Genomic DNA, 20,292 nt, shown 5'->3' on the forward strand with positions numbered 1-20,292 from the left:
TTATAGAACAGTTAAGTTATAAACTAGTTTGGAGGTAATAAATGTATTGTATATTGAAACTACCTTGATTGGGTAATAGTCCAAAACAAAACCTCTAGCAGACACACAGAAGCCGATTTCCCTGTTTTAAGCTCATGTCCTCTCTGCTGTGTGCCTCAGAGTGCAGCATTAACTGCCTCATGGTATAGAGGAGCTGCATCACTCTGCCGTTAACCACCCATCGTTCATACTCACTGTACCAGCCTCCCGTCGTAAATCAAAAGCCCTGCTGAGTGGTAAGCATTCGAGTCACAATGCAGGAAAAATGCAAATCGCATCTTCATTTTCATTTGAATGACTTTAGGGCCTAAAATGACAAGATTTTTTTTTCTCTCTCCACCAGACAGAAAAATCTGACTCAGAAATGTTTATTTCAGATATTTGCACATGGCCAGATCCCAAAGGAGGGAAATCGCACATATTTAAACCATGACTCACACCTACTGTGTGATCTTTCCTCTCAACTTCTCTGTCTGTTGCGGTTTTATTGCATTACGAAAAGGACATCATGACTCAGAAGAAGAGCAAACATACAGACGTTCTATTTTTAGATATGCATACATATACGATAAATATAAAACATCATGTAGTGCATGGACTCCACAGACCATCTTATAAATAACAAACACTCTGATCTGTGTGTGATATGTGTGTCTTGTGTGTCATAGCACTACTGAGATGACAAATTCCAACCTGCATTGGCTATAAATCATGGGGGCCTTAGTGTGAGCTCATGTGAAACAAATGCTCCAAGTTCTACAAAAAGGAATCTGCAGCTGAGAATAAATCACATTAAATGTTATTACATGTTTCACAGACACTCTGTGAAGGTGGGTGCACTGTAGATGGTAGGTTTATAGGTTGAAAATGATGAAATAGGTGGCGCTAATGTGCATGTAGGAGAGCTAGAACATTTGTAATAATCCTGCTAATATTTTGCGGATGTCATTTTTCTGAATCTAAAATACCATTTCAGCACCGTGACTGAATTTTTGAACAAAACATCCACTCTGCTACAGTAGAAAATCTCCATTCTGCTCAATGCCACACTGGCAAAAGAGCCGTTGTACTAAAGGTCATCTGTTTGTGATGGTACAAACCTCTCTGCTCACTTGAGCAGCATTGCTCTGCAGGAACTGGCACAGGTTCAGATGTAGCAGCACAAAGGCATTAATTACCACACAAGAAGCTGCTAAGTTGGCAACACTGTGTAGCACTGCAGCCTTCCCCTGTGAGATTCACTTTTAGGGATGCAGCCAAAGAATACAGGGAGAGTAATTAACTTTCTTCTAGCAGCGGAAAATAGTACCAGCCGTGAAAACTTGGTAGCGCACGCAAGATGAAACATTATGTAAGTCTTGGTTGTTGTGCTTTTGACTGACAATAACAGTAAAGCATGTTTAAACAGTGCCCTCTTCTGACCACACATTGCTGCTGTGTACATCGGCTGTAAGTTTTATATGAATGTTTGTTATAGCAATAGCTTCCAACCTGGGCCTTAGTACTAATAGAAATTTGATGTCTATAATTAAAAGATTAAAGAGAGAGTGAGAGAGACTGAATATATTGAAATTAAATGGCCAAAGTATATACTACTCCCTAATTTTTGTGTTTTCTTGCAAAGAATCATATACTTTTACTTTGAAGGGTTGTAAAAAATATTTAAATGAAACCATGTGAAAAGGAACAATCCCTTTCCGATTGAAATTTCAACAGCTAATGTCCACGGTGAGGCCATAACCTTGGATAAAAAGAAAAAAGAATTTTGGTTGTGCAACAAAAGCATTATCTTCAATGACAAGTGGCATTGTAGAAATATGTGGCTAATAATATATCCTAGCAAAAGCCCTTTTGAAATGCTAAAATTTCCCTCAGCCAGAAAAAAACTCTTTGTTTCAACTATCTAATGTTCTTGTGACCATTAAAGTCAAGTGTCCACATTTAAGAGGGATATTATAAAGGCATGCTTATACACTACTGGTGTGTAAAAATATTTTTATGGCAGCTTAAGATATCAACCATTTTCAGCTCTGACGTGCATTAAAATCAGAAGCTTAAGCACCACACCTCACCTGAAAACAGCACTTCTGATATTGTACTGCATAGCCTGTTATCCTCGACGCACAATGGAGGTTTTAGAATCTTTTTCCTTGAAACCACTAAACCCAGAACAAAGTCAGACAAAAGCAAAGCACAGAGTTTCTATCGTGTCTTTGTTCTTTTATTTTGTTATCATTTCACAGTAGTTAGTCTTCCTGGATGTTTTGGATGTCAATTATTTGTATGCATTAGATTTCTGTATTTAAATGCCTTAAAAATGAAAGTACCAAGAAAGTGTATTGTGTACATCAGTGGAGTAAATTCGGGTACTGTCAGCCTACTTCACATTCTTCAATTTTTTTTTCTTTCAGTTTTTGACCTATAACTGTGTTTGTCTTTGTGTGTCTGTTTCCTCCTTTATGTGCTGAAACCCATCCATTCATCCATCCATCCATCCATCCATCCATCCATCCATCCATCCATCCTTAAATTCTTCAGAGATTTTGGTCTATATTTCCATGATAACATCACACAGTTCACATCCATGATGACAATCCCCGTTCCATCACATCCCAGAGGTTCTGTTGGATTGAGATTCGGTGACTGTGAAGCTCACTGGAGAACAGTGAACTCATTCTCATGTTCAAAAAAACAGTTTGAGATGATGCAAGCTTTGTGACATGGTGTGTTATCCTGCTGGAAGTAGCCATCAGAAGATGGGTAAAATGTGGTCATAAAGGAATGGACATGGTTAGTAACAATACTCAGGTAGGCTGTGGCTTTTAAACGATGCTCAATTGGTACTAAGGGGCCCAAAGTGTGCAAGAAAATATCCCCCACACCGCTACACCACAACCGGCCTGAACCATTGATACAAGGCAGGATGGATGCTTTCATGTTGTTCACACCAAATTCTGACGATCTGAATGTCGCAGCTGAACTCAGGACTCATCAGACTCAGGCAATGTGGTTCCAATCTTCTATTGTCCAATTTTAGTCAGCCTATGTGAATTGTAGCCTCAGTTTACTGTTCTTAGCTGACAGGAGTGGCAACCAGTGTGGTCCCCTGCTGTAGCTCATCTTCTTCAAGGTTGAACGTGTTGTGCATTCAGAGATGGTATTCTGCATTTGTTGGTTGTAACGAGTGGTTATTTTGAGTTACCGTCGCCTTTCTGTCATCTCCAACTAGTCTGCCCATTCTTTTCTGATCTCTCACATCAACAAGCCTTTTTTGTCCATACAACTGGATCTTCTCTCTCTCTCTCTCTTTTTACCATTCTCTGTAAACCCCAGAGATCATTGTGCCTGATAATCCCAGTAGATGAGCAGTTTCTGAAATAGACCAGCCCGTCTAGCCCAACAACCATGCCACGTTCAAAGTAACTTAAATCCAATTTGTTGCCCATTCCGATGCTCGGTTTGTACTTCAGCAAGTTGTCTTGATATCTACATGCCTAAATGCATTGAGCTGCAGCCATATGATTAGTTGATTAGTTATTAGTTATTTGTGTTCACAAGCAATTGAACAGGCCTATAAATTGGCCAGTGAGTGTGTTAAAAAAAATATCACTTCGTCCAATGAGGGCGCTGTAGCTAAAAGACGCCTCACTGTCCCTTTAACTCTGACGTTTTATTTGTCCTCCACGTTGGCCGCACATGCGCAGACCGCTCTGCCACCTGCTGAAAATCAGAGGCGAACAAGGAAGTCTGGCCTGGAGAACTGGCTGTCAAGCTAAAAGGAGACAAACTACATCTCCGCCGCATAGTAGACATCTGCTCGCAGGTTGTTAGCTACATCGGCGTGGCAAGATGTTTAAGAAACTCAAGCAGAAAATAAACGAGGAGCAGTCGCCGCAGAGGAATGCGCAGTCACCACAGCAGGCCCAGGTTGGTTGTTGTGGTGCCCGAAGCTAACAAGCAGCTGTGGTGCTCCACATAAAGTTACCGTGTAGCAGAAGTATGGTCATAGCTGAAAATATCCATTCATTTAGTTTTTTAAAGTTGAATCGTCACTTAGTCCCTCTGCTATTGTAAACGTTAGCTCCATGCTAAGTTATTTAATTAGCTTCCTAACTTAGCTGTCAGTAGCTGCTGCTAGTTAGTGAGGTGCGTTCAAGAAATCCTGTAACTGGTAAATCTCGTCGTCGTGGGTGGAGAGAAAACAAAACCTACCAACCAAAAAAATAACAGACAGGAATCGTATAATCGACATTTTGACAATATGGGCGTGTTTGTTCTGTTGCTTGTGAATGGCTTCAAGTGGATGTCAGCTGACAGCTATTACTGACCTTTTATATAAACTATTTGACACTTGCAAACCCTGCTGGTACCAAACGCCTGCCACTGTAATACATCAGCTAAAAATATTAGAGAAAGTACCTCACTTAAAGCATATAAAAGTTTGAAATGGTCCTGCAAAATGCTTCAAGTCCAGCTTCAGGGTAGTTTGGAATACACTGCATGTGTTCATCATTATCCAGCTGCTCAGCTCCATCCTGTCCTCATTTTTCATTGCACATATTTACATGTGTTTGCTTCATTTAGAACATCTGCAGCTTGAATACAGATGATTGTTCTTAGCTCTGTGGTTTGGCTTTAAAATCTAAAATACAAACTGCTACCTGTCGTGGAGGATTGTGACACAACTGCTGGTTTGGAAACCAATCCTAGTTTATTAGATGATTTCCGATTATTTAAAAATGATGTAAAAAAATAACTCAGTGAAGTTAGTGACAAAAAGGACATCTTGTTTCAGGTAGTCAGAGTTTTAAAATTAAAAATATTTTCATATTCACAATTTTTTTTTGCCAACTTTTAAGTAGCTCTTCATGCAGTCTAATCCTTTGTTGAACTATTTACCTAAAATTTGCTTGCTTTTCATCAATTCCCTTGTCTGGAATGGCAAGGACAGGACAAATTACCTTGCACTAACAGCAGTATTGCAGTTGTCAGTCAAATATTTGTATGGCAGGCAGCCAAAAAGACTTGACCTTTTGTCAAACAAGAAAGACGAGCATAGTTATGATTCAGTTTATTTTAACAGATGGGCAGCGGAGACCGGCGCAGCAGCCAGACCCCTCCATATCATCATGATGGCACGCCCTCTCCCAGTGACAGAGAGGTGAGCATAGTGTCAGTCTGTGATAGACACAAATATTTATATTTATGTGCATGTATTTATGTGTACTTGTGCTCAAAATTTCATATTCTCTCTCCAGCGTATATTCTAATTTTCAATCCAGAGCTGTGCTTCTGTCAGTGTTCAAATATGTCATGTGTTTTGTTACGCTTAATGTTCCCTCAATAGCATACAAGTGATTTTTTTGATAGCTGTGCCAAGTGAAGGTAACCAATAATGCTGTCACTTTTGGAAGAATTAACTTCAACTACTTGTCCTCTCCTCTTAAAATAAGATGAATGAAGTAAGAGACATGTAATTCCCCAGACTCCGTAGCTAATTGCATTGCACATTGGAGCTATCGCAACATGGTCTTTATAATTCATGAGAACATATGGGCCAGGCCAACATTGTGAGTTTCAATGTTGCAGCGATTTCAGCAATCCCCATTGATGACATCGTATAGATATGGTGTTTAAAGACGGTAAACTAAAATAAAACACTTCAGTCCAAGGTGCTTGATGATCATATTAAAGAGCATTTACCTGATAAAGTTGACATTTGTAAAGAACTCATGCAACACAAATTAAATATCAGAACATTTAATCACTGTTTTTTTTTTTATGATGGCTCAATCACGGACACAGGAGAAGTTACTTTTCATTACAATTCTGAAACTGTTTATCCTAGAGAGTCTCAATTTGAGGCTATAGGATGAGCATTTTCATTGTGGATGGCAAACCATATTTCAGCATGTGTATGAATAATTGATGCCTCCTCCTTTGTGTTTTTCTGTCTCTGGTGACTAGTTACCGAATGTTGCCACAGTGTATACGAGCAGGTCTGTTTACGACTCCTTTGATTCATTAAAAAAAGGTAGACAGACAGTGAGGTACTGACAATGGCTGTAAGATGATGCAAGATACTGCTAACACATCTGTTTGAGAGTTTAAATATGAATGTTTGCAGTCTTAGCTGTTTGATCTTCAGATAAAAATATGATCTTAATCACACATTCCTGACAAGTTTTGGACATTTCAACGATGCAAACCCCAAACTGGAATAATGACACGGTCTGTTTTGGTCAGGTTTCTGCACTTTATATTCTCCCCTATCCTTTGGAAGTGCAGATGTGTTGTTGTAACGTAGGATCACGAGCCCTCAGCTTAGAAGCTTCTTGTGCCATTGCAGCATCTTTTTTTCACCTCACAAATCTCAAAAACACTTTGGCATCTCTTAAAGATTTTATTTGATTACTGAAGGCAGATTTAGCCTGTGTTCAATAACATCATAACTAAAGATTATGTGGAGATGCCAAACTGTTATTCATGACATTAATGTTGATTAAGTGTTTCACTTCTACGCTTTTCTTATTTTTCTTCCAATTCATGTAGTGTCTCTCCCTCTGTCTCCCTCTCTCTGCTTTTTCTCTCCATCCATCTCCGTCTCTCTCGGCCAGCCTCCTCTTTAAAGGCTGGCTAGACACTCCCCTCAGCGCTATTTCACTCTCATGGTGTTGTTTTTCTCATTGCTCTCTGTGTTCCTCTCCTTTCCCCAACTTTCGTCCCGATACTGCTCTGACGGGGTCAGATGCTGGCCGGGATGATAGCAGAGCCCGCTTTTCTCTCTGAGTATACTATCTTTGCTCTGGACCATTCAAAACGACCCAAAACGGCCCAGGTAGCCAGTGTGGTGAGTTTGTCCTCACGTCCTGCCTCTTCCTCCTCATCTTTCTCCTCCTCCTCCTCTTGCCTCGTTCCTCCCTCCCGTCTCCTGCGCCTTTGGGGAATCTGTAGAGGACTGTGGCCCAAGTAGGGACAGCTTGTTCCCTGCTATCTGTCTCCTGTTTGCTTTGGATTTAGCAACAAGAAGGCATCTCATATGTAGGTTAACCCTGCATCTAATGGGAGTTGTGGTTTACATTGTGGGATAGAAGCTTCTGTGCTTTCTGACCTGTGTTGGTTTATTGCCCCACCTTTCAGTTTTTAAGATCTGTCAAAGAATTGAGTATTGCCTCTTTGTCTTTAGGTGACCTTAGTTGCTTGCCTTATAGACCCTTTACACCCTGTTATGTTGCCTGATGGTCTTTGTCCCTTCTCCCCACAAGTCTGTTTATTTGGAGAGTTGACGTTTTCCTGTATGGGTTCACTTTTTAAGTAGATGAAACGTTGAATCACGTGTACTCTTCCAAGTAAACAAACAGACCAAAGCAGCTTTGTAGAAGCCCCTGTGGAGCTCAAAAAATAGACCATGTGTGCTTATACATGTAAACAGCAAAAGACTAGGAGAAAGAACTTTAAAAAGGGAAATCAAACGGTTTCTTCATTATTCAAGTAAAAATACTAATGCATACATATTTTGTGAACACATCATGTAGCTGTTCATGTGTCTACGATCTATTTGATGTAACATTTCATGAGCAAATGTGGGCATCATATGTTGTTAAACAGCGAATTGCTTTTTAATTAACCTTCATTCTAAGAAATGTGAACTACTTCTTTGGGTAACATGCGATTAACGTTGTCAGTGTTTACTAATGCCAGTGACGACATGCTTGTAGAGTTGGTCCATCAAGGTTCGAGAGTGTGTCCACATTTAGACGGTTAAATTTGCAAGCACAGCTTTTCAAAACAGCCTCCAGACTATGTAAATCTGACAACACTGGCTTTGTGTTTCAATGTGTAAACTGGGATTTTGCATAAAGTTCGGTGCCAACTCGGTGAGCATCAATGGCTTTGTGGAAATCAGTCTGACCCACCGGATGTAGACTTTAGTTACGAGCCATTTGTGTCATGCAGCATTCTTCTCACCTTCCGCTATCTGCATTTTACTATTTCCAAAATCCACTTCGCTACAGGACACAACATCCTCTGAGCCAAAACCCTACATGCTGAAAATGGCAAGTTTTGACAAATAATAATGTTATTTTTGAAGTACTTTACAAGGAACTCAATGACGCTGTACATAAAATACAATAAAATAAAACAAGTTATAAATAAAAACAGCTAATTTAAAAGTCAATAAACAGTAATTTAAAATCATTCAAGTTAAAGATAAAATGCAGTATCACTCAAGGAAAGCAGATCTAAAAAAGTGAGTCTTTAGAAGGGATTTGAATGTGGTGAGGGTGGTGCAGTCACGGAGGGCGCAGGGGAGTGAGTTCCAGAGTGTGGAGGCGGCGAAGGCTCTGTCCCCCCCAATGTCGCCGGTTGGTCCTGTGTGGGATGGAAAGGAGGTTTGCATGGGATGAGTGGAGATTCCTGGGAGGGGTGTAGGAGAGGAGCAAATCGGTAAGGTAGGAGGGGGCGAGATTGACAAAGATTTGGATCGTGTATTAAGTGCAGGCCTACTTGGTTCATAAAGTAAATTATCCATTTTAATGACACTGCACACTGTACTGTGTGCAAAGATTCCACCAGAACACGTTCTTCCTGACAGTGTTTTGCAGGGGCATCATCACTGCCTCCTGGGCTTAGCAAGGCACAAGAAAATGATGTTTGGTCTATTAAAACACAACACTGATGATCTGACAGGCTGAAGGACAAAAAACTTAAGAGCTGTTACCGTTATGTTGGCTTAATCAGATGACAGTATGATTTTTAAAATAAGAATCTTATCGCTGCAAGACAGCGCCTCCAGAACGACATCTAGTCAGAATGTCATGTTGATGTGACGGTTATCTGACATTTTGTCGCAGAGTTAAAATCCAAATAGCTGGAGACTGAACAGAGGTGTAACAGATGTGAGTCAGCAGAGTAACGGCGATGTGTGGAGTAGAAGCTGGGGAAGTATTAGTCATGTTAGGATGATTTATGTCATCTTCAACTCCATTAGTCACATTTATATATGGATATACCAGATGATGCTGCACAGCATTAATCTGAATTATACTGACTTTATGGTACAATGTTCCGATAATGAAACAATGATTTGGTTAGCTGATCTGTCTAACAGATATTGACTGTAGTGAGTAGCTTGCAGTTTGAGACTAGGTTGAAGAAGCACTGGTCTCTGCTGCCTCTAAATACATGTAGGTTAAATATAATTGATAGAGGTGCACTATGCTTTCCAGGTTAGCCTTACACCTCCTCCATTTATCCAACTTCTATTGTACTTGGTGCTCAGAACAGCAGAGGTTACATAAAGTCTACAGTCTGGAGAGTTTTGATGTGCTGCAGTTACAGATATTAAAGGTGTCTTTGTCATCTCTTGGGATTAACCAGATATATCCTAAATGCAATCCATCGCAGTGTGTTTGTCATTTTCCACCAACATCTTGTCCTCATTTAATGTTAATTTCTGAAACCATGATAGCAAAATCTCATCAAACAATTTTATCTTTTTTTTCACATTTTATTTTGGTTATACAAGCTTGTTTTGCTCGATATCTCTGACTTCTTTAAAGGAATCTTTATGCCTCTATAAACTGTGTGCTTGCTGCTGCAGAGCAAGTGGTAGGCAACATTGAGATTTGGTTTCTCATTTGTCCCTGTGAGAATTTTGATATGTAGTGTTTGAGCTCACAGTACAGAAATAGAGGCACTTAAGTCTTGGTTCACTGTTGGTATACTGTTCCACACTTGTTATCCGTGAGTCATTGTCCACTTTTTAACATGAACAAAAATAGCCAGGCAAAAGTTGCTAGCATCAAAGTGTGATAACACACTGGGTAAAGTAGTGAAAGTCTGTGAAATGTATAGTTAGGCAAGCATAAGTGAAGTAAGCTACTGGGGTTTTTAAAATTTGGCCCTTAAAGGTACTCAGTGGAGTTTTATTACAAAGACTTGAATTTGTTACGTCTGTTTTCTTGTTGTGACAGTCTTCTTCTTCTTTACTTTTCCTGGTGCATTGCATATCCTTGTTCTAAAATGTGTGCTAGGAATGTCAGCTTGCCGACTACAAACTAAATCTGCAAGTCTAATTAAGCAACCAAAATCTCATGGTTTCTCATAAAGGTGGACAAGAGCAAACAAAAGGCAGCCCGCTTAGAAAAGCATTGATTCATGAGTACTTCTCCTGGTCAAAAACTCCACATGGTGCCTTTAATTCCTGTTACATACACCTGTATCCACACTACTTTGTAGTTGCAGAGCAAACCTCTTGCCTCATCAATAATTAGCCCTCAAGACAGGGATTCTTAAAATGTACAGTTAGTGTGTCTACAACACCATTATAGCTCTCCTAAAACCCACATCCAGGATTCCATGAAGAAGAAATGCCAAATGAGCAGGGAACCAGAAATAAATGTTGGCTGTTTTGCACAGTAATCCAGAGGAAGGAGTAGCATGGAGCTGGACAAGGGAGGAGAAGATTTGCTCACTCTGATCCTGCTTTTAACAAGTCAACTAAACCGACTAAGCCGCTCAGTGTCAACTTACTTCTACTGTGCGTTTGTGCTCTTGTAATACAGCTGCACACAGCATCGCCAAGCATCTTTAATTCAAATAGCAACTCTCCTACTTGACTTGAATTGTCTGTTCGTTCCGACCTCATGGCTGTTCTGTAGATTATCGTCTTAACCCCTTTTTCGTTGATTGTACTGTAGAGATGCCTTCTTTTATGTATTTAACCCCTCTGTTTTTTCCAAGTTGCATGAGGGTACCCATTGCCCCTGCATTGCTCCAAGCAATACTAATATTGCTCCCTCCAGAGTAATCAGGGAGAGCCACGCTGGGTGTGGATGACTAACTGGCCCAGGACAAGTTCACTTGCACAGATTTTCTTTCTCTCATCATGTTTTTTTTTCTGCAGAGTGCCTCTAAAGGACCTTCGAGGTCTCCCAGAGGTAGCATCAATGGGGATGGAAGTGCTTCTCCTCTTGTATGTTTATTACAAAATCTTGTCCTATCTCTTACCTGCACATTCATTTGCATGTTTAAGATTCCCTTTTTACGCAGTCTCTTTATGCTCCCCGCAGAGAGAGGAGTCGCAGTCATTTGCCCAGAAACTACAGCTAAAAGTTCCCTCAATGGAGTCGCTGATTCGTGGTGGTGCCAGTCGGGCAGAAAATCTGTTCCGCTCGCCATCAAAAGAAAACCTGGTCCGAAGCTCGTCACGTGACTCCCTGACACCTTTGGGAGAGAATGATTCCCCGGGAGGCCCCACATATGATCCGCCCTCAGATATCGAGAGTGAGGCTGAGGAGCCGCCAGGAAGCGCCGAGTCTCTTTCCAAAGAGCAGTTGGTGCACCGACTGCTCAGAGTGGAGAGGAGTCTGGGGAAGTATAGAGGGAAGTACTCTGAGGTGAGGAAATGGCTTCTAGAAGATTAAAGCTTTAAGTTTGGCATCCTGTTTTAGTTTATAGCACATGGTCATACAAGCATGTAACTGTTTCTCCCATTTCTTTAACTGCAGCTGGTTACTGCATACAGAACAGTGCAACGAGATAAAGAAAAGACGCAGGTAATTTCTACCAAACAACAGTGATGGCAAATATTTTGTCATTGATTTGATGGTTTTCATTGTTGTTTTCTCATCAGACATTTTTTTTTGAAAAACAACTGATCCGATGTTTGTTCATTTTTGTTCCCTTCAGGCCATCCTCAGTCAGAGTCAGGATAAAGCTCTTCGCAGGATAGGGGAGCTGCGGGAGGTGCGATTATATTTTATAAATATTGTCTCTCTAAGTCAATATCTGTCTTTTTTTTTAAAATTAAAATTGCACATATGAGTGAACATATTAAATGATCTCTAGGAGCTTCAAATGGACCAGCAGGCCAAAAAACACCTACAAGATGAGTTTGATGCTGCGCTGGAGGAGAAAGACCAGATGATTACTGTCCTCCAAACACAGGTGAGTGTGCTGGTATGTGAGTGATGGCATAGAAATTTGTGAAGAGGGTGGGGTAAAAACTGCAGCAATAGCTTTTAGGATTTACAGTAAGATTTGAGTAAGACTTCGTGTTGTGCAGAAATGTAGCGTATACCTGCACTGTCCTTGGCAAACATTGGCATTAGACTTTTAACCCTGCACTAATTCATAATCCTGAATTAATATATTTTTTAATTTAAGCATATTCCTTGCTGTGGTAATGCACTCAGACATTGATCGTGTAGTTGAAATTGGTAGTAATCAAACACATAGATGGACCAGATAAGAAAGTCCAGTGGTTTTTATACCCCGTATTGTGAGACAAAGCAGATATGTTTCTGTTGCTGTGAAATTCACTCCAGTCCTCTGTTTGGATTTACAACAATCTCTGTATTTTCCCAAAACACATTAGTAAAAAGGTGGTAGTCCAGATGATAAAAACAGCGAAAACAAAGCAACTTTTATTTACAGTTAGTTATCTGATAAAGCTAATATGTACAGTATATTTGTATACAATAGTTTTTTGAAGCAGTGTACCTGCTAAGATTCCACTTATGAACCCTGTATTACAATTTGACTGCAATAATATGGATACGTAAGAGCAAAAAATGAAGCCGTACTATGAATGTACAAAGTTAAACTTGCAAGGAATAATGCCAAATGTGTTAAAAAAAAAAAAAATGTCATGAGCCAAAGCAGTAAAGGATATTTGTTTATCCAACTTTTTTTTCTCTAAGGTTGCTCTGTTGAAGAAACGAGTCAAGGCGGTGTCTGATGGGTCGCTGCCACCTGGTGGTGAGGTCCCTCAGCCTGAAGTTGCTGAAGACTCTACTTCTGCTACACAAAGTCCTTCTAAGGAGCAAGAACTAGAGCCTGAAGTCGCTGAGGGTAAGCATACTTTTTATATACACCTGTGTGAGAAGAAGCAAGCTCCAACATTCAACATGAACATACCAGGTGTACAATATATGTCATTGCTGGTTAGGAGCTGTACCGTTAATTTTTAAATGGTTAATTTTGTTTTCTGGACAGGAGAGGGCAACACTGATCCAACCAAACTTCTGGAAGCCCTGCAGAAGAGAGTGAAGAGGCAAGAAAACCTGCTGCAGAAGTGCAAAGAAGTGATGCGTACGCACAAAGAGCGGAGCGCACAGCTGAGCAGTGAGAATGAAACTCTGCAGGAGCAGCTGCAGGAGCGACTTCAGGAGCTGGAGAAGATGAAGGTGGCTAACATGTATTTAACAGCAACACTAGAGGGTCATTCTGTATCATTTCAACTAGTGGTCCCCACCTGACCCTCTCAGTTTTTGCTAAGTTTTGCATACATTTAGTACATTATATATGATGGGAAAATCCAAATTTTGAATGCTTTATTGTCACTAGTTTCAAAGTTATGGCCATTTGAAGTAGGTAGGGGGTACCCTAAAATTGCGGCCAAAATTAAGACTTGAAATTTTTGACCATTTTCAGACTTCTATAACTTCTGAACAACAAAAGATAAAGATCTGAAATTTTCAGAATCATTTCACAGTGACCTATAGTCCTCAGAAATGTGAAAATATTTACCTTATATTTATAATCGCATGTTACAGAGAATGACAAAGTTGCGATTTTATCCATCACAAACTTCTAAACTGCTACATTTGGCCACCCATGACACAAAAACTAATCATCATATCCATTAGAAATTTTATGTGGTATAATTTGGCTATCTAAGGATTGGATATGTATAAAATGAAAGTGCTATGGTATGTAATGCATGAAATATGAACAGCTAAAAATCAAAAATATCTGTCCGACCTTCGGATTCAAAGGTCAATATCAACATGTGGGATAGGTGGTATCCAAAAATAAGACATGTGAAATTACGGGAATTTACATAAATTTTGACACCTTTGAATCCGAGAAGGTCAATATTAAACATAGAAGCAAGTTGTGCTTGGTGTCAACATTTAGGGAAATTCCCGTAATTTCACATGATGTCTTTTATTTTTTGAATGACCCTAGAGTGAATCCATCCACTATTCAGTCAGCTTGTCTATAAATTGTAGATAGTTTATCACTTTAACAATGTGTTTTCAAAAGTAGAAAGATATGTCCCGGAGGCAGACACTTTTCTATAAATTGATGTGGCAGTAAGCTGTAATTATGAAGCGGTTTGATTAGAACGGGACTGGGCTGAGATGCTGCAAATTACTCTGCAGTGTGTTTAGGGTAATTAATGTGTGATGCTAAATGTCTGCCAGAGTCTTTATGGTCCACTGATTATGTGCCTCCATTATCTCTGTGACACAGCGCGTTGCTGTGGTTCTCACAGTCCGAACATCCAAATTCTCTGGCTGAGCTCCAGACTGAGGGTTCATGTCATGTCAGGGTGACACGACTGAACCATCGTTTTCACTGATTTCAAAACATTTTGCTTCAGTGGTATGATCGGCTTGTGCAGCTTGTCCACAGCCGCTGTGATGTTTTGCAGCGTGTGATAGCAAATGTTTGTTACGAAGACACTGTAATAATAGACAGCTTGTCTGTGACTGTATGTTGATTGACTTGCTTTCATTTGTTGACACAGTTTTTAGGTTGAATCTGCGCTCTGTTTGGAAATAGGGCTGTGTCAGGAAAAGCAGGGGTTAACAGGCGTTTAGCCCTCTTAAGCAGCATGACGGCATCCTGGAACTGCTGGCTGTGTTCATCCCCTGCCCTGCCTCTGACAAATATCCCATAAAACAGACCATCTGTATACGATTCCAGACCTTCTCTTCAAGGATTTTTTTAAAATTTTTTGTTTACAGTTCGGTTGAAAGAGTATCATGTGCTGTTTTTGCTCTTTCAAATATTTATAGTTAAATTATACGTTTTTTCAAATTTGTTTCATGACTTTTTGAATCTTGAGATGAACGCCATCAATGCTGCTTCTTTACCTTTGGTACACACAGATAAAACAACTGAGAAACATAGAAAGCTCAGCATTTCTGTTTGGTAACCTCTGGGTAAACTGTGGTGGTACAGAGATGTTGCTCCTACATGCTGCTGCTGTGAAACTGGACTGTAATTTGGGTTGACTTGTTGGTTTAGCTGGCCTTGTGTACACTCCTCAGTTGCAAGGCTTGCGGGTGAGGCATCCTGGGTGGTGCAGAAAACATCTCATTTTGATGTTATCTGACCAAAGCATAGATATATACAGGATATGAGTCAGAAAATCAGATGTGGTCCAGTGTGAAGTGGGATTTATCTCAGTTATACATACGTAATGTCTTCATTTGTCATATGTTTTTTTTGTTTGTTTGTTTAAAGGAACTGCACACAACAGAAAAAACTAAGTTAATCACTCAACTGGGTGATGCCAAGAACCTCATTGAACAGCTGGAGCAGGACAAGGTGAGGGTTTTTTTTTTTTTTTAAGACTTTAGTTACATCTTGATTGAAGGTTCTGCCGATTTAGTTGTTTTTTTCACTCTGCTGTTGAGCTAAGAAGTCAGACACCTTGAAGTCCCATATTGTTTCTCTTAATCTTTGACCCCAACTCTGCAGGATGGACAGCAGCTCAGGAGATGTCTGTGAGCAATGCTGAGAGCACTTAAAGTCAAAAACAATTGTTGGCACAGGGCTTGAGATGGGATGTAAAACACGGAGATGCTAGCTGTCGAACCAATGTCAGCTTCAGTGTCAGATTGGACAGGCTGATTTTCTTTTATGGGTTACTGTTTTTCAGGGAATGGTCATTGCTGAGACCAAGCGCCAGATGCACGAGACACTGGAAATGAAAGAAGAGGAGATTGCACAGCTGCGCTCCAGGTTTCAGCAGGCTACTGCCCAGAAAGAAGAATTGCAGGAACAGAAAGAGAAGGCTGAGAAATCAGGTGAGTGCGATCCATGTCTGAAAGTGTTCAGAATAAAAAGTCTTCTCTGGATGGGTTTAATGATGTGTCTCATTTCTTTGGTCCCAAAGCTTTTGAGGAACTTGAACGGGCTCTGGGTGTAGCTCAGAGGGCGGAGGAGGCCAAAAAACAGCTGCAGGTTCAGCTGGAGGAGCAAGTTAAAGAAGTTGAAAGGGCCAGTGAGGAAGAGAGGAAGAGTCTGCAGCAGGAGCTCACACGAGTCAAACAGGAGGTTGTCACCATTATGAAGGTCAGCATGAGACTTCTGCAAACACTCATACATTTAGTGCTGCTGTAAAGGAGTCTTTAGTGATTTAGTGTTACTGACCTTACCCTGTGAGTAATCTATGGTCTAGAGTGATTTAGGGTTTGTTTCTTTGATCATAACATTTTACAGTAACTTAGCAGAAGTTAAGTAGCAACACTGGCAAAGTGTGTGAATTCGGAGAAAAACAGGAAACAGCAAACTGTTAACAGTATTGATGTGTAATCTATTCCACTACTGAATTGAAATACAGTACAAGGAAAAATTATTTTGTGTACTTTTGATGTACTGTATTAATATTTCCTATGTATGTTACGTGTTTGATGCCATTAGAAATCATCTGAGGAAACGGTGGCCCAAATGGAAAAGCGCCATAGTGAAGCTTTGGCTGCTAAAGAAGAGGAGATAAGTGAAAGAGTCAACAAAGCTGTGGTAGGTGCAAAATATTTTTCTTCATTTAATTTTGCAGCATGATCAAAATTTTCAAAAAATGACCTCAGAATTTTTCTGTTTCTTAAATGTTTTCATTGTTGTGCTGCTCAGGAGCAGTGCAAAGAGGAGTTTGCACTGTTAGCTAAGGAGCGAGAACAACAGGCCTCTCTGGCTCTGGAGGACGCAGAGTTACAGAAGACAGCTGTAAGGGCAGAAGCTGATAACAAGGTTAAAGAGATTCAACTGGAGCTGGAAACTACAAGAACTGTGAGTTTACAAATAATTTTCCAACAATGTAGCTACTTGATCATATTGGGCATGTTAATTACAGACTGAATGCTTTTAGTTTGAAAGTTTATTTCCATATTAAGTGATGAACCAAAATAGCATGTTAAATGATTTGTGAATTTATTTGTTTTGCAGGTGCTTAGGCTCTACAGAAATAAAGAAGGGTTAATAAATTGTCAAATTGCGTTTTTAAGTAATTTCACCTTTTACAAATATACATAAAATATATTTTGCGACGTCAGATTTTTTGTTCCCACACACCCAATCTTCCTTTCCAATGAAGCTTTCAGTATTTGGTGATAACTGCATTGTTCTTGCACAATCCTATTGTTAGGAAAATCTCTTAATTAACAATGTGCTTTTGTAGCTGTGTCAGAGTTCTGTATTAGTAGCAACTTCATTGCATGATCTAACCACTTACATGTTGTGTGATTACAGAGGATATTGGAGCTGGAGAGCTCTGTGGGCAAAATCTCACAAGATGAATCAAGTCTCTCCCATGAACTTTCCAGTCAGCTGGAAGAGCTGAAGAATAAACACAAAGAGCAAATCTCTGCATTAGAGGAAAAGCACCAGGAGCAGCTGGAAAAGCACAAGGGCACCCTAATCCAGCAGCATAATGCTGCTCTTGAGGAACTCAAGGAAAAACACAGAGGTGAAATGGAAACTCTTCTGAAAGAGAAAGAGCTGCAGTTTCAAGCACATGTTGAAGACATGAACCAGAAAACCTTGGAGAAACTGGATGCCAAGCAGGCAGAGTTCGAGGCACTTTCTGCTGAACTTTCAGAGATGTTGAAAAGTAACAGCTTCTGGAGGAAAGCTGGTGGCAGCGAAAGATGCTCAAACAGCAAAGTAAAAAAAGGTTTCAAGATCAGGTGTCAAAGCACAATGCAGAGCTTGCAATCTAAAACAAGAGCATGCGCAGTCCCTTGGGAGTATAGAAAAAACACTGAAGGAGGAGCTTAATGCCGTGAAATTGTTCTGAAGGAAAAGCAAAAGGAAATTGACCAACACGTCCAGAAAGAAAAAACACTACAAGGGGAATCACATTCCACCCACCACAGGACCTAAAAGTCAAGGTTAAGGAACTGGAGCAGCTCCAGCAGAGTTTATCACAATCCCAGCTTGAAATTGGAGCCTGAAAGAAACTAACGCACAGTTAAGTAAGATTTCAGACGATCTTGATCAGTGTAAGAAGAATCTGACAGATGTGGAGCATCAGTTGGAAACGACAAAGAATGATTGTCAACAAAAAGAAAAGTCGCTTCAAGAAATGGAGCAACAATTACAAGAAGACCAAAAAGGAGCTTTCAGAGAAGGAGAAGTCATTCAACGGCAGAAACTAAACACTAAGCTGGAAGAAGAAATGCACCTCAAAAAACAGATGGATGATGAAAAAGCTGCCCATGAGAAGAAATTGAAAAACACTGTTACTGAGATGGAAGCAAAGCTGAAACACAGGAAACAAAATGGAAAAGTTTCAAACAAAAAGCCAAAGAATGCAAGATAATTTTAAGAAAAAGCTTCAGCAGAATGAGAAAACATGAAGAAGGAGCTTGCAAAAAGGACACTGAGCTGCAACAGAAAGAACAGCAAGTTCAGAGAAATTGTGGAGATGGCCCAGAAAAGTTCCCAAGGCCTCAGCAGCACAGTGTCAGAGCTGCAGGACAAACCATAAGGAAGAACTGGAGAAACTCTATGCACCCATAAACAGGAGGTTGAGCAGCTGGAGCAATCGCTGGCAGAGAAGTTTGGGACAGCAGGAGGAAGAATTAATGGAGAAACATTCACTCCTACTACAGGAAGGGGTCAGGAACTGGAGGAAATATCTCAGCAGCTTAAAAGAGCAGAACAGAGAACGAGCAATTGTGTTGTGTGAAATGAAGAATTTAAAGGAGGACCTGGCCATTTCGAGAAACCACTGTGCAGAAGCTGCAAGAAGAGCTTAATGAGGCAGCAGTGAAGCTGGAAAAATTCGTCTCAGGGTGAAGCATTGTTAAAAGAACAAATGGAGTCAGTGGAGAGGAACCTTAACCAGGCTCTGAATGAGAGAAATGCACTCCAAGACACGCTTAACACAAACCAGGAAGAGAGCAGAGAGACGCTAAAGACTTTGTCGGATAAGTTAAATGAAACGGAGAAAACAGCTTGAAGCACTGGAAGGTTCCAGATGTAAGGAAAGTGAGGATTTGCTGAGTAAATTTAAGGAAACTCCAATCAGCTGCAAGCCAAGGAAGCAGAGTTCCAGCAGGAATTAATTCTGATCAGCAACCAAATGGACCATTGCTGTAAGGAGGTTCAGTCTAAAGTGGAGTTTGATCTAATGAACTCCAACAAAGAGTGGAATGCAGGGTGAAAGAGCTGAACGAGAGACTGCTCTGTAGTCAGAAAAAGATAGAGCATCTAAAAACCTTTATCCTTACTAAAGTAGGTAGAATTGCACTTTAGAGGAGAATCTCCACCAGCAGACGGAGGAGAATAAGAATCTATGCATTTCATTAGAACAGATGACCGCTCAGGTAAATGCTCATATGGAGCAGATCAATGCCTAACACATGAGAAGGAGAATCATTCTCAGTCTACCAGTGAACAAGTGCAGAAAATTGAAGAACTTAACGAAGCAAACAGAATCATATCAGAAAGTATGCAAACAAACGAGCTGCATATCGCCAACTTGGAAAGCATCGTCAGTGACTTGAAAAATCAGCTAGCAAGTAGCATAAAAGAGAAGGAGGAAGCCATAAATCAGCTGAACCAGCAGTATGAAGAGGAGAGACAACGGGCTGCTGCTCAAGTGGAAGAGAACGTTGAGAGATTAGAGCAGGAGAGGAAATCTGCTTTAGAGCAGGCAGATGCACTCAGGAGCAGCCTGTCTGAGTACGAGAACAAGGCAGAGACGAGGTTCAAACAGAACGACAACACTATTACGTCTCTGCAGAGCAGGCTTGAAGAGCTGGAGCGAGAAATCTCTGAGAAAAACGAAGCCCTGCAAAGGCTGACAGCAAGTATTGACAATCAGTCCATCAGCAAGTCTGAGATGGACCAGGTATTGAGTGAGAAAGAGCAGAAAGTCAGTGGACTTACTTTGGAGCTTGAGAGCTGCATCAGTCGACTTGGTGAGCTTCAAGAGCAGTTAGCCTTAAAGGACAAAGGAGTGTGAACAGCTCACATCTGACCTCAAACAGCAACACAGCATCAGGGAGACTGAGAAGAGGGAGTTGGTAGAGCAGCTGCAGCAGACCCAGATGCAGAGTGGTAATGTGGAGCAGGAGATGGTACAAAAACTACACTCTCTCGAGGAAGACAACCAGAAGTGTAGACAAAATCTTGAAAGTCAAAGGGAGGAATTTGAAAGACTGAAGGACGAGATTATCAAGAGCAAGGAGGAGAGTCTGAAGGCAACTGAAGAGAGGTTGTCTG

The 20,292-nt window shown here is 40.5% G+C and overlaps 1 protein-coding gene and 1 pseudogene across 1 annotated transcript; both read left to right on the top strand.

Annotated features, from left to right (window-relative positions):
* Positions 1 to 3,732: 3,732 nt before the first annotated feature.
* Positions 3,733 to 18,007, top strand: LOC110961853 (golgin subfamily A member 4-like). The gene is made up of 16 exons (XM_051959816.1): positions 3,733 to 3,966; positions 5,123 to 5,200; positions 6,788 to 6,889; positions 10,949 to 11,017; positions 11,115 to 11,441; positions 11,553 to 11,600; positions 11,734 to 11,790; positions 11,893 to 11,991; positions 12,747 to 12,897; positions 13,042 to 13,232; positions 15,304 to 15,387; positions 15,722 to 15,869; positions 15,959 to 16,137; positions 16,486 to 16,584; positions 16,696 to 16,851; positions 17,311 to 18,007. Exons 1-16 carry the CDS (start codon positions 3,889 to 3,891, stop codon positions 17,836 to 17,838), a joined length of 2,394 nt encoding a protein of 797 aa, XP_051815776.1. The 5' UTR covers positions 3,733 to 3,888; the 3' UTR covers positions 17,839 to 18,007.
* On the top strand, positions 17,963 to 19,559 carry LOC127537541 (golgin subfamily A member 4-like; annotated as a pseudogene).
* Positions 19,560 to 20,292: the final 733 nt, after the last annotated feature.

The sequence above is a fragment of the Acanthochromis polyacanthus genome, chromosome 15 (genome assembly GCF_021347895.1).
Source record: "Acanthochromis polyacanthus isolate Apoly-LR-REF ecotype Palm Island chromosome 15, KAUST_Apoly_ChrSc, whole genome shotgun sequence".
Taxonomy (NCBI): Eukaryota; Metazoa; Chordata; class Actinopteri; family Pomacentridae; genus Acanthochromis; species Acanthochromis polyacanthus.